The sequence below is a fragment of the Cercospora kikuchii genome, assembly GCF_019650295.1.
Source record: "Cercospora kikuchii DNA, contig_00002, whole genome shotgun sequence".
NCBI lineage: Eukaryota > Fungi > Ascomycota > Dothideomycetes > Mycosphaerellales > Mycosphaerellaceae > Cercospora > Cercospora kikuchii.
The window spans coordinates 4,142,614-4,158,980 of NW_025408583.1; the positions used below are offsets into that span (position 1 = coordinate 4,142,614).

The 16,367-nt window shown below is 54.4% G+C and overlaps 5 protein-coding genes across 5 annotated transcripts; 2 read left to right on the plus strand and 3 right to left on the minus strand.

Moving 5' to 3' along the window:
• Positions 1 to 335: 335 nt before the first annotated feature.
• CKM354_000384700 (uncharacterized protein) lies at positions 336 to 1,655 on the plus strand (the record flags this gene model as incomplete). The annotated part of the gene is made up of 1 exon (XM_044799065.1): positions 336 to 1,655. One exon carries the CDS (start codon positions 336 to 338, stop codon positions 1,653 to 1,655), a length of 1,320 nt encoding a protein of 439 aa, XP_044655000.1.
• Positions 1,656 to 2,423: 768 nt separating this feature from the next.
• Positions 2,424 to 5,239, minus strand: CKM354_000384800 (uncharacterized protein; the record flags this gene model as incomplete). Its single annotated transcript, XM_044799066.1, has 5 exons — positions 2,424 to 2,719; positions 2,775 to 4,253; positions 4,311 to 4,701; positions 4,753 to 5,085; positions 5,141 to 5,239. 5 exons carry the CDS (start codon positions 5,237 to 5,239, stop codon positions 2,424 to 2,426), a joined length of 2,598 nt encoding a protein of 865 aa, XP_044655001.1.
• Positions 5,240 to 5,607: 368 nt separating this feature from the next.
• On the minus strand, positions 5,608 to 7,238 carry CKM354_000384900 (uncharacterized protein; the record flags this gene model as incomplete). Its single annotated transcript, XM_044799067.1, has 3 exons — positions 5,608 to 5,754; positions 5,810 to 5,870; positions 5,929 to 7,238. 3 exons carry the CDS (start codon positions 7,236 to 7,238, stop codon positions 5,608 to 5,610), a joined length of 1,518 nt encoding a protein of 505 aa, XP_044655002.1.
• Positions 7,239 to 8,493: 1,255 nt separating this feature from the next.
• On the minus strand, positions 8,494 to 12,893 carry CKM354_000385000 (AAA family ATPase peroxin 6; the record flags this gene model as incomplete). The annotated part of the gene is made up of 2 exons (XM_044799068.1): positions 8,494 to 9,256; positions 9,310 to 12,893. 2 exons carry the CDS (start codon positions 12,891 to 12,893, stop codon positions 8,494 to 8,496), a joined length of 4,347 nt encoding a protein of 1,448 aa, XP_044655003.1.
• A 959-nt stretch (positions 12,894 to 13,852) lies between these two features.
• CKM354_000385100 (uncharacterized protein) lies at positions 13,853 to 16,303 on the plus strand (the record flags this gene model as incomplete). The annotated part of the gene is made up of 1 exon (XM_044799069.1): positions 13,853 to 16,303. One exon carries the CDS (start codon positions 13,853 to 13,855, stop codon positions 16,301 to 16,303), a length of 2,451 nt encoding a protein of 816 aa, XP_044655004.1.
• Positions 16,304 to 16,367: the final 64 nt, after the last annotated feature.

Here is a 16,367-nt window from a genome sequence, read left to right on the forward strand (position 1 = left end):
ACTTCTAGCAGTATTGATCACCTAAGCAGAGGCACCTTCCCATGGCTTCAATCAGTCAAATTCATCAAAACAACCCTTGGCGTCATGAACATTCGACCATGACAGGGAACTTGCCACTATTGAGGCCTAGAACGATCGACGGCGAAGTGAGCTCTCGCGTGCGTCTGCCTGCGCTGCGTAGCCCAGACAAGCTCACTTTGGAGCTCGCCAGAGCTGACTGGCAAACCTCACTTCGTTGCGGCATTTAAGCCCGACTAGCTACTGCGCGTAACCGAAATTCGAACATCAACAGCCTGACAACCACAAAGGCACGCAAAGACTGGGACTTCTTCAACATGTCTTCCGCAAACGGCCTTGCTCAACATGTTTCCACAGGCGGTGACACACTGCCAAGACATCCAACCACTGGCGGCAAGAGACTACCTGGACGTGCCACCACTGGCGGCAAGCGGCTGCCGGGGCAGTCGTCCACTGGCGATAAGGGGCTACCTGAGCATTCATCCAGTCACGAGGAGGAATTGCCGAAGCACTCGTCCACCAGCGGGAAGAAATTACCTGGCCGGGGATCGTATGGTTCCATTGGGGGCAAGAAGTTACCAGAGCACGTCGAGGCAGGAGGCAGCGGATTGCCTCCGCCGCTGCCTGAGACTGGCCTGGAGCTTGACAGCGACGATGGCGCAGTGGTACAGAAGGACGTCGGTGAAGATGACAGGGATGCACTGGTCGACGGTGAACTTGACGACGAGGGCGGTGCCGTGTTAGAGAGCGGACACAACGACGAGGACGCATCACCGGCATCTGAGGTTGACAATGACACCAGATCCCCATCACGAAACACAACACGAATCACAGAGACACCAGGCAATCGGCCATCTAGCAGCGAAGAGGTGGCACTGACCTTGCCCAAGGCTACAGAGACTACGAGGACAAAACGCAAGAAGCACCGGCCCATGGATAAAACCGAACAGGAAGAGCAGATGAAGCGACTCAAAGCCCAGCTGGACCTTTTCCGGCAACCTGACAAGAAAGAGGACTCAGTGATGGCTTCAACGACCAGCCCAGACCAGATTACCTCGCCGGCCATCTCAGCATCGCCGAACAGCGCGCAGGAAATTCCTAAGCCTGGCTCAAAACGACCAGCCAAGAAGCGCAAGAGCACATCGCTCACTCAGACAGCACAGGTCGACTCTCCGCAAGCTGGCAAGAATGCCAAGCCAACGCGTGTCAAAAAGCAGAAAGCCTCTGAAACAGATGAAGCGATGGAGAAAGTCTACGAGAAGATCACCACTGAAGCGAAGGTGGTCATGTCCACCCTTCGAGATCTGGGCTCTGCTTTCGAAACCTCACTCGATGCCGTAGCCACCAATGCCGGAGCCGTGCTCTCCAGATCCAGCCACGGCGGTAATGCCGCTGTGGCTACCGGTGCGGCTGCATTGATCGGCGCGTGGAAAGAAAGTCACCGGGAGCATCTGGGTGGTGTGGTGAGCTTGCTGGAGCGGTACGGGGTGCTGGCGATGGGATCTGTGGAGGTGCCCCGCGGGGACAAAGGGGGCGACGTTTCTGGGAATGGAAGGGAGGGCGCTGAATATGCTGGGGGACTATTCGATGGCGTGGAGATCGGAGAGAATGGAGAGGCGGGAATTTCTGAGGCCTGATTGTGGAAAGACCTACCTTGTGATTGGGCTCATCGCTCTGGAAAAATGCTTCTATAGAACGGCAATAAATGTGGATTTGGAACGTGAAATTAAAAAAGCTTGTTCTCTGGAAGCACGTCGTCGCTCTAAAAATCATTCTTTCTGGAAGGCAGTAAATATGGGAATGAATCGAAAATCCCGATTTTGAAGCTTTGGAAGCATTCCATCCCTCTGAAACCCTCCACTCATACAAAGCCATCGAAAGGCGAAATGGAGAGATCCAGGGACTTTCTGCTGCTCCAGAGGCATGAACATGCAGTTCATATCGCTCTAAAAATTGAGCGTATACCCACGCTGTGGCAGGGGAACGGCAACCGAAATGGATGTTCTTGCTGCTTAGCGAGCACGGCATTGCTCTAATATTTTGATCAGGAGAAAGCCAATGAATATAGGAATGGGATATTGACAACATTGGACCAAGCTGTGGAAGCATGCAGTCGTTCTGACAAATTGACGCACGCCAACGACATTGCAAGTGGGACTGCAAGCAACACGAGACAATGCATTTTCACAGAAGCATAAAATTATTCTGCAAGACCACTAAGAGGGGCTGGAAAGTGAAACATAGTTTGTGATGCTTAGAAGCATACCATTTTCTTCACTATCTGTTGCGAGGAACAATCGGGTTTCAAGCGTTGTAAACCACTCGCTCCCGATAATGACAACTTAGTCACCTTTGCAACACACGCACCCTTCGACGCATATATCCGTATCTTGCTGGTCACCTACTCAATCAAGCGAGGGATACAAGTCAGCCACAGCGGCCGGCAGTCCAGCATCACCGTAGAGATCGATCAAGTTCTGCCGCTTGACCATGTAGTACTTGTGTGCACGAGTGAGCTTCTTGTCCGCAGTTTCCTTCCACTTCTTGAATGGTATGCCCTTGTCCACAGTCTGGGAGTATAAGAGAGCGCTCAAGTGAAGATCGAAAGCGCTTTGGAGCGACTTGGTGGCCTTTTCGATAGGGGTAGGCTCAGGTGGAGGGGGGTTGCGAATAGCTTCTTCGGCGGCAGCAGCGGCCATCTCTGTTCTCTTGGTCAGTAAAGTCTCTTCATCGATAATGACTGGGACGCAGCTTACCACGCTTCACATCCTGTCGCATTTGCTGCGCGCCGTCTGGGGTGACCGCTGGACGCATGAGATCGATTGACGGGAACACAGGGAACCACTCCTTGTCCAGCTCGTTGAGAGTACCGGTAGGCATGAGACCGGCCAGCACAGTGCGCTGATCCAAGTAGGCAGCGGTCGCAGTCTCCAATCGCCGTATATTCTCGATCGAGGATGTGCTGATGAGATTCACTCGGAGAATATCACGCTCAACCCACTTGCGCTTCAGCAGTTGACGTGCTTCACGTCTCAATTTCGCGGCGGCCTTTTTGTTCAGCTCTGTAGTATTGCCACTCTCTGTCTCGTGTTCTCCACTGGCTTGCTGGCTGCTATCATCGCTAGATCCAGCGGCTGTCTGGACTGTCAGAGTCTGACTGCTGTCCGGCTCATCTTCACCCAGATCTTGCTGGTCTTGGACTTCAGAAGAATTGGACGAAAGATCAAGTAGGTCGCCTTGATCATCCTCATCAGACGAGCCAGCGGCAGCCTCGTTGGACGCACCGTCATCAGACGACCCAGAGGAAGATCTGTCGTCCATCTCGCCCTCAGAGGAACCCGAGGAAGACGCATCGCCTGCGCCCTCATCAGAGGAGCCAGATGAAGACGCATCATCAGACTGTGTTCCAGAGATGGCATCGTCGTGATAAAGGTGAGGCGAATCAGCTTTGGAAGCGATGGAGTCCGACTGTGGGCTCCAAATCTCGGTGACTGGACTCTCGTTGTCGTTATCGTCTGTGGGCTGCTCCAGGTGAGGCGTTGGGCCAAGGAGGAGAGCATCAAATGAAGTCTGACGATCATGAACAGCTGGTCCAAGGCCGGGCGGCGTACGGTCGATGACAGTGCTGGTTGGCCTCGGCAGCACGCCCCAGTGATCACACTCTCCATCATCTGTAGCTTTGTCTTCTATGGTTGGTGTTGTTGAAGAAAGCTCGTCAGGAAATGCAGAGAGCGCGCGTGGTGTGTCCTCATTAGGTGCATAGTTGCGAGCCACGGGTTGCTTGCCCTTGAAGCGATTGAACTCTTGCGAATCGCTCTGAGTCGTGTCGTCGATTTGGATGAAAGGGGGACCGATCTCAATCAGCAGACCTTCATGCCCCTGTGGCTGCCACGGGTCGGCGGTGTAGATGGCCGCGTTCGGGTACCGCTGGCTGCGGGCAGGCTGAAAGATCTCTACCATCGGACTGACCATTGCGGCCCTGTGGTTGTACGGCGGAGGTTGGGTCGCATATGGGTCACCGTGTTCGTATTGGTAATGCGCATCCTTGCATACTGTGTATGGAAGATCCCGCGTGATGCTCTCCTCGCCAGTCTGCGGGCGCTTGGAGAGGTCATTTGCGGTCAGGGTGCCTCTGACATTCGACAGCTCAACGCAAGGTTCCTCAGTCTTGTCTTTGGCAGCATCCAGGTCATTCTCGGCAGCAATACCGTTGTCGTCGCTATCCATTTGCGGTGCTGAAAGTGTGTCGGTATCATCGAAGCCCTCCTAAGACTGCTGAGTGCCCAACACACTGCCGCGATCATCCAAGGCCTTAGCAGCAGCAGCTGCTGCTCTCCTCGCCTCAGCTTCCATGGTCTTCCGCTTGTGTGGAGGCACGAAGTCGACAGACGGACAGCTACCGTTCGTGACATTGGTGAGCTGAGAAGGCGTCGAGACAGCGGAGACAGGCGTGCCCGTAGGCTGCTTCACCTGGGTGGACTGGATAGCAAGGCTCTGCTGGCGCAAGTCTCGCTCTCTCTTGGTGCCGGTCTTGACCGATCTCGAGAAGTTGCGTGCTTCGTCGAGTTGGGCGGAAGCGACTTTGAATGGGTTGGCACGAGGTGCCACCACTGGAGCGACCGTGGTGTCCCTCGCTGGGGACTGGCTCACGGGAGTCTGCTCGTCACTTGCTTCTACTTCAGCCTGATAAACGTCAGCATTGTGATATCCCTCGTGGGCCGCGCTGTGTGATACCTGGTCGTTGAGAGGCTCTGTGGCCTTCTCAGTGACAACCTCTTGAGCAAGGGGCCGCAAGGATGTCTCGGCGGCCGATGGCTCAGTCGAGGGTCCGTCAGTGACGGGCGCCTCGTTCTTCGCCTCCTCGGTGCGGCGGAGATGCAGCGCAGGCAGCGGTGTGTCGATGGTGAGGCGCAGCAGTTGGAGGTGGAAGACCAACAAATGGGTCTGGAGCCACAGGAGAGCCAGCCAAGTCAGGGTGAAACAGTAAGCAACCACCAGCACACACAAGGCGGCGACAGCAAGGCCTAGATAGGCTACTAGACGTACGGTAGCCAGTGCGGCGGAGATCTGGACGGTTGTCAGTCGAGAAAAGTAAGGCGTTGTTGTTGGTTGCTGAACTGACCGGAAGGTTGACGTCGTCGTCGGGTCGAGCGAGTAGGTCGTGAAGGGTCAGCTCCTTGTCTATGTCTGGCGGAGTGTCCTCGAAGGCGGTTGTGTCCATAGCGATGGATATTCTGATGGTAGACGAATGTGTTGGTCGAATGTTGTTGATGGAAGAAGTGTTTGTGCGAAGATGAACTTTGAGCGGAGCCAAAGCAAAAGTCCAGGGACAGGCAGCACTGACGCTGCAGCTGCGGCGAGGAAGGTGCCTCTCTGGCTGTCAGCCATTGGCCCCGCTGCTGCCCTAGCAAGCAGTACAACCCATAGTCAACGACCATGGACATCGACAAAGAGCAGGATGTTGCCCGTAGGTTCTAGAGATGGTAAGGAGAGAAGCGATCAGGTAAACTGTTGAATTCAATGCGCTCAATTCGCCATACTATACAGAATCAACTCAATGACACCCGCTCACTTACAGCCTAGCCGTCACTACTTCCAGTTGCGCCGCCGCATGCCCACCTTCAGTGCCAGAGGCTTTCTCAGGAAACCCTCACGCGTCTCTAGCTTGTCCTGACGGAGATCGAACTCGTACCGGCGGAAAACAGTCGCAACGATCAATGCCAACTCCATCTCAGCCTACACACGAACCGTCAGTCGCAGCCACCACAGCACACAATCGATCGAGACTTACCACATTCCTACCGACGCACGCACGAGGACCGTAAGAGAAGGGGATGAACGCGAGCTTTTGCCTGTACAACATCGTCAGCTGTGGGTAGGACGGGGGATCACAGAATGGACGGGACATACTTCTCAGTGACCTTCTCCCAGCGCTCGGGGCGGAACTCTTCAGCGTCAGGTCCCCAGATCTCCGTGCTGTGGTGCATTACATATGCCGGTACACTGAGAACAACACCCTGTGGCCAGAAACGACCAGCGACGGTCGCTCCACCAACTGGGACAACGCGAGGAAGGCCCTGGCTAGAAGTCGAATGGATACGAAGAGTCTCTTGGATCACCCAATCCAGGTACTTCAAGTCCTTGACCTGCTCGTAGTTGGGGACATCGTCAGAGGGCAGGGCAGCATCCAGCTCTTCTTGCAACTTCTTGACCACATTGGGCTTCGTCAGGCAATGATAAAGCAGCGCACAAGACGTGTTGGAGGTGGTGTCCGACCCAGCGATGAGTTGCGTAAGGGCCTCCGCAGTGAGCTCGGCCTTGCCCAATTTATTGCCATGCTCGTCCTTGCCCTCCATAAGTCGGGCAAGAAGATCCACACGATCGATCTCGCCTCGCTCAGCAGCAGCCAGTCTCTGGTTAACACGCGCCGTAGCAATACCCGCAAGATTCGCAATCGCCTCCATGCCCTTACTGAAGAACGGATCTGGGAGGTACTTCGCATAAGGCTTGATCGACGGCCAACATCCCACAGCGTTGGAGACCTCTCCTCTGCGGTTCAGCACCTCAATGGCTGGAGAATAGCTTGGAGGACCATCTGGAGTCAACTGCACTTCAGTAATATCGGCTCCCTTCTCAAGCATGCCAAATGGAGCCCCGAAAGCAAGATCTCCGATGATATCGAAAGCCGCATAGTTGAACCAGTGCAGGGCATCGAACTCCGTATACTCTCCTCGTCCGGTCTTCTCGTTCAGCTCATCCCATCGCTTGGCGAGAAGATCCAAGTTATGATGAATGTACTGCTCAAACTGGCCCACGGATTTGGCACTGAAGGTATGCGAGACGGTCTTTCGCTTGCGGGTATGTTCGGCTCGGTCTCTGGTATTGAACAAGCCGCGCTGGATACTCACAAACGCATCATAGTATTGCGCTTTCAAGAATCCAGTTCCGTGGCCATAGACGATTGGAATCGCCTCTGGATCCGCGATGGAGACGTGATCAGGCTGGACACGAACAAATTTGCCTAGCTTCTTGTGCAGGTTGAAGACTGTAAGATAGCGCCTGGTTTTGCGGCATTCGTACATGTACCAGAGATTCGTGAATTTTGCCAGGAAAGGGCCTGGAATATCGTGAATGGACCAGTTGCGAATGTACGGCAGCAGGTAGAAGAGGACTGGGAGTGCGAGGATTGCCCATGGCGTGAAGAGGAACGAGAGGAACATGCTGGGCGACCTCTTTGATGTCCAAGCACTGTTCTTGTTCTCTCCTCCTGGGTTGAGCCAAAGCTCTCTGCGCAGCTGCGCAGGCTGCTGAAATGAGGTGGTGTCGTTCCGGCCTCGGGGACGAGGTGAAGCGGAGTAAAGTTCAAAACTTCGAAGGGTATGTGCGATGCAGTCGTGATGTACTAATACGAAGCCGAGAGTCCCGCTTCTTCCAGGTCCAATGCGAAGAGACCCTCTGGTGATGAGTGGAGCGGTCCAGCGGCGGTACAATTGCCTTTACTCTTCTGCTGTTTCAACAAGAAAAGACACAAGAACCTCCAGCAGAAATAGCAGCGGCTTCAAACAGTATTCACTGCTACACAACAGGAGACAGACAATATTGAAGAACAAGGCCAACGCAATCACATTTAAAGTATACACATCACCAGACCCATGCTTCCCGTCTCTGCTGCCGGAGAGCCCAGCTCACCGAATTAACTTCGAACGACCCCGTCTCCAACTACTCTGCGACTCCACAACCCGCCAACATGGGGCGTCCAGCAGCAGGCACAAAAACACAAAAGAAGCGGGCATCTGCATCATGCCAAACTGCGGGGAATGAGCTAGCCAGTCGTTGATGACCTGCCCCAGCCAGAGGCAAAGCAAGGGCCTAGAGCTTGATTGCTTGTTTTAGTCTTGCTCGGAGCGGGAAAGAGGAAAAAGCATGGCGAATTGCAAAGCTCGAAATGGTCGGCTGGCTCAGCTCACGCAGACTGGGGGAACGCAAATGGCTGCATTGGACTCTTTCGGGCGTGCTTGGCGGTGGTCATCTTCGGACTTGTCTCGCTCATTGGAGGCTCGGATGCAACTTTCGGCTCGCGGGAGTATAAGACGGCTTGTGTCCTCCCCCGCTGATTCTCTACAGATAATCGTATCTCGCTGTGATGAAAGCGCGAGCACTCACGTTGTGCATACATACATGTTGTGTACTGTGAGACAAGCCGCGTGTGCATTGTTACGGTGTACAGTGTCAGCTTATGTACAGTACACAGCTCATCATCCGCGGATCGCTCGCGCTTTGCGGACAGATCCTAGTCGCGAGAGCGCGAGCAAGCAGAACAGTGAGATGTCAAAAACATCGATGGGGATAGGAATTTCATGCTATACAAATTTGCGAGCGCAGCTTTCGACATGCTCTCATCTGTCTACAATATGCAACAATGTACAAGAATTAATTGAGCTTGCTTTTCAAACCTTCATTCCCCCTTTCACATGCTCAATCATAGAGATCCTCGTCGACTCCTGCATTTCCATTTCCATTGACAGGGAGGTCTTGTTGTTGCTGCTGCTCGCCATCCACAACAGGTTCGCGAGATTTTCCTTTGCCCTTGCCCTTGCTCGGCGAAGATTTTGTTGGGCTGCCAATATTGTGATGAGTATTGTTGGTGCTGTTCAGCGTTAAACGATCAGTTCGGATTACAAAGTCGTCGTCGTCGTCGTCTTGTTGAGCATTGTTCGAGCCGCTATGTTGTGCACCCGAGGACGCGATACCATTCGTGGCCGGTCCATTTCCTCGTTGAGCACGCTTCATGGCTTCCAAAGCCTGACTGCGAGCATTTCTCGTGCCATTAGGTCCAGGTTGAGGCGGCGCAGACGGCGCTTCCTGAGCAGCATTATCTTGCTTCTTGGTAGCGCCCTCGAACATGCTTCTCACGCGCTCGTAGTGCTGCAGCTCATCAAGACTGACGCTAGGCACGAGGTCCTTGCGAGCCATGGTGAAGTCCTCCTCAGTGACCATGACATTGACGTCCTTGTCAGTTCCATAGTGGTCGAAGTAGTAGCCGACGGAGATTGCGCCTTGTCCTCGAGTCTCTCTCTCCGCATTTACAGCACTTACGCGCTGATCAACCTCGCGAGCTGAACGCGTGACCGCTTTGAGCATCGCGTCTGAGCAGAGCGCATACAAGTCAGCTCCCGTGAACGTGAACGGTAGAGCTTCGGCGACCCGAGGTAGCGAGACCGATGGGTCAAGCGTGAATCTGTCATATTATGTCAGTCCTTATCATGTCACTGCAACCTCGATGAAACTCACTTCCTGGTAAGCGCTTGCAGAATGGTGGCCTGCTTCTCATGAGTATCGCTGATGCCAAGATAGAGCATTTTGTCAAAACGTCCGGGTCGTAGCAACGCTTGGTCCAGCAAGTCAGGTCTGTTGGTCGCACCAATTACGAAAACACCTCCTCCGCCTTCGTCTCCATCGCTCATGCCATCGAGCTCAGCAAGCAATTGGGACACAATTCTGTCCATCACACCACCGCTGTCACCCTGGTTGCCACGCTTTGGAGCAACAGAGTCCAATTCGTCGAAGAAGACACAGCAAGGGCGAGCATCACGAGCTCTCTGGAAGACGCGTCGCACATTGGCTTCTGACTCTCCAATGTACATGTTGAGCAATTCCGGGCCTTTAACAGAGAAGAAGTTGAGGCTGAATTCCGTAGCAATAGCTTTCGCCAGCAGCGTTTTACCCGTGCCCGGTGGTCCATAGAACAGAATACCACTTCGTTTCTTGAGACCTTTCGCGAACAACTCTGGTCGAGACAACGGCAACTGAATCGTTTCAACAACAGCTTCTTTGACATGCGTGAGGCCTCCGACGTCTGACCACTGAACGTTCGGAATCTTGGGAGCACCAATCGCGTCAGCAAAATTCTTACGAGCCAGCTCTACAGCAGTCTCAAAATCAGCAGGAATGACTGAGGTTGCAGCAGCACCGCCAGCAAGCTGAATGTCCTTGATAGTGATGGGTGCTTGCACGGCGCCGCCTTTGGAGTGAGCTAGCGCCTCGAGACGCTCCGATTTGGCAACAATCGCGCGGTCCACGACATCCACCAGATCTCCTGCCACCAGAGCCGCAGTCTTTACCGCAATTGATGACAAGTCTACCTCTGGCGCGACTGGCAGACCGGATTCAGTAATGACATCTCTGAGGATACCTTCTCGCTCGCCCTCATCTGGCGCGGACATCTCCATCTCGTGGGTGAAGAGGCCACGCACAGAATCTGGTACTTTGTCGATGTCAGTCGTGGTGGCGACCAGGACCCGCGCTGTCTCCAAGACGCTCTTCAGAGATGTAGCGGCCTTGTCACCACTTAGTTGTTCCAAGTGAGAGATGCAAATAGCCGTGAGGTCTGCTCCACAGTCGAGCGCTCGCTCGCACCGAGCCTCCAACAACCCTTGTACTTGAGTGTCGACACCAGCACCACCTTCTGACACAACATCGTGCGCGTCGATCAGAAAGAAGTGCATCCCAAGATCAGCACAAGCGCGCTCGATAGTGCTGGCCTTCCCGATGTTGCGCTGCGTGGAGGTGACAAGCACTGTCAGAGGTGGCATTCCTAGGTGAACGGCGCGAGGACTTATTGACACTGCCATCAGCTCTCGAAGACGTCGCTGAAGGGGCGAGATATAAGGCTGCATAGCTTCAGGGAGACCACCGATTGCGTTCGCTGAAGCAGATTTGGCTTGCACTTTGCGCACGCCAAGGTAGTATTGCCACGGATTGCTCGATGCTGACGGCAACTTGCGTCTATCATCCCCAGATTGCCGCATAGTCATCTTGGATGGGTCAATCGATGCTGCATCGCCCCAAGCGTCGGCCTCTTGCGCATCCTGATCATCTGCGTTTGACACGCTGACGCCTTCGATGATGAACCACGCGACGTTCCTTCTGCCACCGTGGTCCCGAACATCGTTGAGAGGTCCAAGGTGAGATAGCAGAGCACCAGTGCTGCTCCCGTCTTGTTCGACTTCTCCCTCGTACACTGATCTGCCCAGCGACTCGTCAATTGGAACTGCTAGCAAGTCACCTGGCCTGACGATACGCTGTCTTTCTTCAAAGTACTGTTTGAGATTCGCAAACAGGGCATTGTTCAGCGACCGCTCTGTTGAGATCGGCGTGACCACTTTGCGCAATGTGACCTCCGATGCTGTGGGCGGCATACGAGCGGAGGTTGATGGCGGTCGCGGCGTCATGGGCCTCTTCAGAGTTGCGCGTTTGTTTGCCGCGATAGTGGTCATGCTGATGTTTGTTGGATCGCCTAAATTGGCTAAGAGGATCGGTGAGAGGTGTATGGTAGCAACATTCGCTGACGCTGTTACCAGTGAAGAGATGCTGTCTCTCCTTCCACCCCTGACATTCACTTGGTACCGGGCTGGCTTCCTTGACAGGCTCTCAGGGAGCGTATAAACTTTGACGGGACGGGCTGGCGACGCAGAATCATCTAGTTGTCCGAAAGCGCTGAAGCTTGGAAGTATATGGCTTTCCGCGGGCTCAATCTTGACCCAGTCGCCTGAAAAGCACCCTAATCGAGCCAAAGCCGTTGCTTCCACGTACACTCTTGCCTCGTCATCTTCGTCAGCGGTAGGCTTTGGGTGGAGGAGCTCGGTTGGCAACCGCTCGAGCAAAGCCTGTGCTCGGAAGACTTTATTTCGCACAGCTTGACCGCCTCTGATTGTGGTGGCTGTCATGTTGGAGAACACGGACCCAGGCGTGCTGATGCCACGATTGAGAGCTCCAAAAGGCCGGGGTGTAGCAGAAGTCAAAGCTGAGCTCAGTCCAGAGGGAGCATCGGCAAGCCCCGGCTTTGCAAGAGAAATCATATCGTCAGAATCGTCAGACAAATTGCTCTCCTCAGCGCTTGAATCGAACATGTCTTCAGAGTTCGACATATCGGTAGTGGACTTGGATATGACAATTGGCTTTGCGGGAGAATTCTCCTCCTGGGCAGAGAAGAAGACTTCTGCGCCCTCATCACCCGACTCTTCATCAAGCCTTGGGCTCAGAACAGCTTTGTTGCCGAAGTTGCTGGCTCGTTTGTCTGAGGAAGGTACGATCACAATCTGTGTAGATTCGGTTATGATGCCCTGCGAGACTGGCTCGCACGCCAAGATGCGCGCAGGAGGAGCCGGTGTATGTGTGACTGGGTGTGCAAGCGCCAATGGCAAGAAGTCTTCGGCGTGTACGATTTGCACGTTGCTCAGGGCCTCGTTCACCAATGATTTTGCCTTGGAGTCTGCGTCCTCCGCCGGAGAGCCGTCTTCTTGCCCTTCGGTGACTGCACGCTTTCCAGCTTTCCGCGCCGCTTGTGTAGGGCCGTTCGCGAAGCCGCCTCCATATCTCTTTTGCACATCTTCGAGCTTCTGGATCGCCTCGGTCTCGACTGTGACGAACACGGTGTCCAACGGGATTGGTAACACATCGCTGACTCTGACCTCCACCGCACTGTTCTGTCGCAGCGTTTTGTTCGGCGCTAGAGCTTGGACGATCCTCACGAAGCTCTGCGTTCCATGGGCGCCGGCGGGAAAGCGAATCGTGGAGGCAGGCAAAGGCTTCTCCTTGAGGTTTTGACCCCGGACGGGCAGGATGGTCCAACTCGATTCGGAGGGTGAGGCATTTGGGGTCCACAGCGTGATGGCAGCATGGTAAGGCTTATTCACCTGGCCGTCCTTTTCTGTTCCATCCCCCGGGAACAGGTCCTCCTCCAAATCGCTCGAGATGACTCCGACCTCCCCTTTCAGGCCGCTGTCGAGGTAGAGTCTGGCAGAGATGGCTGGCTTATCCAGCCGTCTCCGCCGCTTCCGCTTGAGCGAGCCTGGCATGGGCACGTCGTAGGCCATTGTTGCCAGCGACACGTACCAATCGCTCTCAAGCTTGCCGAGCAAGCATAGAGAGACGTTGCCAGACCAAGGGGATCGCTCAGCAAAGAAGCTGGGTCTTCGGCGAGGGTACGCCAGTTGGGAGGCTGCCGAGGTCCACTGGGCGCGGCACGAGGTGTTTTTGGTGGGTCCGGCGGGCGTTGGAGCTACGAAGGGCACATGGATTGGCGAGAATGGCAGCGAGACACGAGCGAGACGACGCGTTCTTCACGGAGACGAGACAGCACGATCAGCAGCAGGCAGCTCCAGCACACCTCGGGACGGCGAGGGCACGGTCAGGTGAGGCACGAAAAGGCAGCGGGCGCCTCCTCCTCCTCCTCCAGCGCGCGGGCGAAAGCTTGTCGACGTGCCATGGCCATGCATGCTTCGACGGCCCTGCAGTCTGACGGCTGACACCAGCGCACGCTGAGCGCCTTTCCTCTCTCCATCGCGCACTACAATCCTACTCTCCTACATCTCCGCATCGCCGCCCCGATACGGATCGCGCAGGAGATTTGGATGCACAAAGGTCGCGGCGCCATTGTTGACGTGTGCGCGGCCAATCTCCGTGCGTGAGAAAACAGCACGAGCGCTTTCACAAGACGATCGCGTACGTCATTCTTCACGCAAAAGACGGCCATGCATGTCAACAACGGGCCAACTTGGTTGAGACGTGATTTCGCCTCCAACGCCCCATCCGCCATCCACCTTATGTGTCTCGAATCGCCCGGAGCTGATAGTCCTGCTTGTTCAGCCTGATCAGCACATTGCGAGCCATTTCCCCCCAGAGCAAGTACGAGCACAGGTACTTTCTACTCATTTCCCATGCACTGTTTCCTACTCCCATGCTCCCTGCACACCACACACATTCGCCGATTCTAACCGCCCATCGCTGTGAAGCGCACGCGTCCGAGTCGGACAGTGGGCACCGGTGTTAGATCATGGTGCTCAAGGATAGTGCCAACGATGGAGTCTCCGAAATCTCGGAACACGACATTGAATACAAAAAGGACAAGGCGATAGCGTATGCGCGACAGGCCGAGAAGCTGGGAATCCTGAGAATTGATCAAGAAGATGAGAATAGCGGTTCCACACAGGCGGTCGAGGCGAAATGGGTTACACCTTTCGATCCGGTCGTGGAGACAGCAGAAGGCAAACGACTGCCGGGAATATCTGTCGAAGAGGCGAAGAAACTCAACAGGCTAAGGGACGAGGCTCGCGGGCTCACGGCGCGCTCGCCACCAGAGAGTGCGTTGCGGGAAGGCAAAGATGGGACGACACATGGCATACAGCATGGCGATGGCGACAATGGAAAGCAAAATGAGGCAAGCGATGCGCCTCTGCGAGAATCTGTCCCAAATTCGACGACAAATCCGCTCTTCCCTCCTCTACCATTGTACGGACCACCCACTGTATGGAGAGCAATTCAATGCATGTTTTTCCGAGCAACTTCCGCGGTGTTATCGCTTTGCTTCTTATTAGCGATTGTATGTGGCGCAATCGTAGATGCACTTCCAAGGATCCTGAAAAGGACCACTAAGAGAGCTATGCTGCAGGATCCCAAGAAACAGAGACCTTTTTACGCAGAAGAGCAAAAGAGGGCACAGGAACGAAAGGAGGCCGAGCAGGCGTGGATGAAATCTAAGAGGGGCTCGCAGACTCCATCTGGCGAGAAGGGCATTCCACAGGATGGTGAGTTTGTGCCGACAGAGGGCGGCCCGGATCCTCTTACAGTCGATGTGGGATACTACGCTCGTCGTGTCGGTCTCGATGCTGAGATACACGAGGTTCAGACCGAGGATGGCTTTCTGATCGAGCTCATCCATATTGTCAACCCGAGAGACCACGATGCTTCTACGTCGAAAAGCCATGGATCCCGAGGACCGGAGATCCTCCGCGCGCAGCGCAGCAATACTAGCTTCGCAGGAGCCGGCGTCGATTCCAGTGGCAGCAAAAAGTACCCAGTTCTGATGATGCATGGACTACTGCAGTCTGCAGGCGCATTCTGCTGCAACGACGATGATTCACTTGCTTTCTACCTGGCCAAATCTGGTTACGATGTTTGGCTTGGCAACAATCGCTGCGGGTTCAATCCGAAACATACTTCGCTATCATATGGCGATCCCAGAATGTGGTGCTGGAACATAAGGCAAATGGGCATTATGGATTTGCCCGCTCTCATTAGTCGCGTGTTGGCCGAGACGGGGTTTCCCAAACTCGCGCTAATCGCGCACAGCCAAGGAACAACTCAAACGTTCGTTGCACTTGCAAAGGAGCAGCGACCTGATATTGGCGAGAAGATCTCAGTATTCTGCGCTCTTGCCCCTGCTGCATACGCTGGTCCCTTGATCGGCAAGTTCTACTTCAAAATCATGCGAATAGTGAGCCCAGCATTCTTTCGAATGATTTTCGGCATCCATTCTTTCATTCCGATCATGATGGAAGCTCACAAATATTTGCCGGCGAAGCCATACTCGTGGATGGGGTATCACGTCTTCAGTTACCTCTTCAGCTGGAGTGATTTCCGATGGGACCGTGGCCTACGCGATCGTATGTTCCAGTTTGCTCCATCATATGTGAGCTCCGAAAGTATGCGATGGTGGTTAGGCAGAGAATGCTTTGCGAAGCAGAAATGCATTCTGACAACCCGCGAGGAAGCGAAGCTGGAAGACGAGGAAGATGAAGAAGATGACGAGATCATTCGAAAGTACTACGTGGACCGCGAACCTCATGTTACAGAGCGAAAGAAGTTGCAGCGCAACATCTCGAGCTACCATTGTCAGAAGCTCACTCACCAGCATCATGACTCTACGAGAGGCAAATTCGCATGGTATAATTCACAGTGCCCCCCTTTTGCATTCTGGGTTGCTGGCGCGGACGATCTCGTTGATGGACGGCGTTTGCTTCGACGTTTCGATCGAGGAAGGGAACCTCACGTCCGAGTGGTACACAAGAAGATCATCGAAGGGTACGAGCATCTGGATGTCATCTGGGCTATGGATGCCATCGAGAAGGTCGGCAAGGAAGTGCGTGAAGTAATCTGGCGCACAGCAGATGCACATGCCCATAAGATCTGCCGTGTGCCTGTTGGCTGCACGAACCCGGTTGAACAAGACCCGGACCCGGAAGATGTCCCGATGATCAACTCAGGCGGCCGCAAGCGAATGAATAGTATGAATGAGATTTATGGATCCCGAGAGGAAGTTCCACAATCGAATGGATCGACGATTCAGATAGACAAGACCAGAGGCTGGCAGAAGAGTCAGCGCAATTATGAGGAGACCATAGGCGAAGTCGACGAGCTCGCCGATGACAACGGCAAGAAGTTGGATAGGACTTTCTCAGAAGGAGAATTCAAGGACATAGAGGAAAAGCCGAATCCACTGGAATAGAGCATTACATAAAGAGCATGGAAGGCAGCATATCAGGTAGCACATGAACATGGCGTTGCGAGAT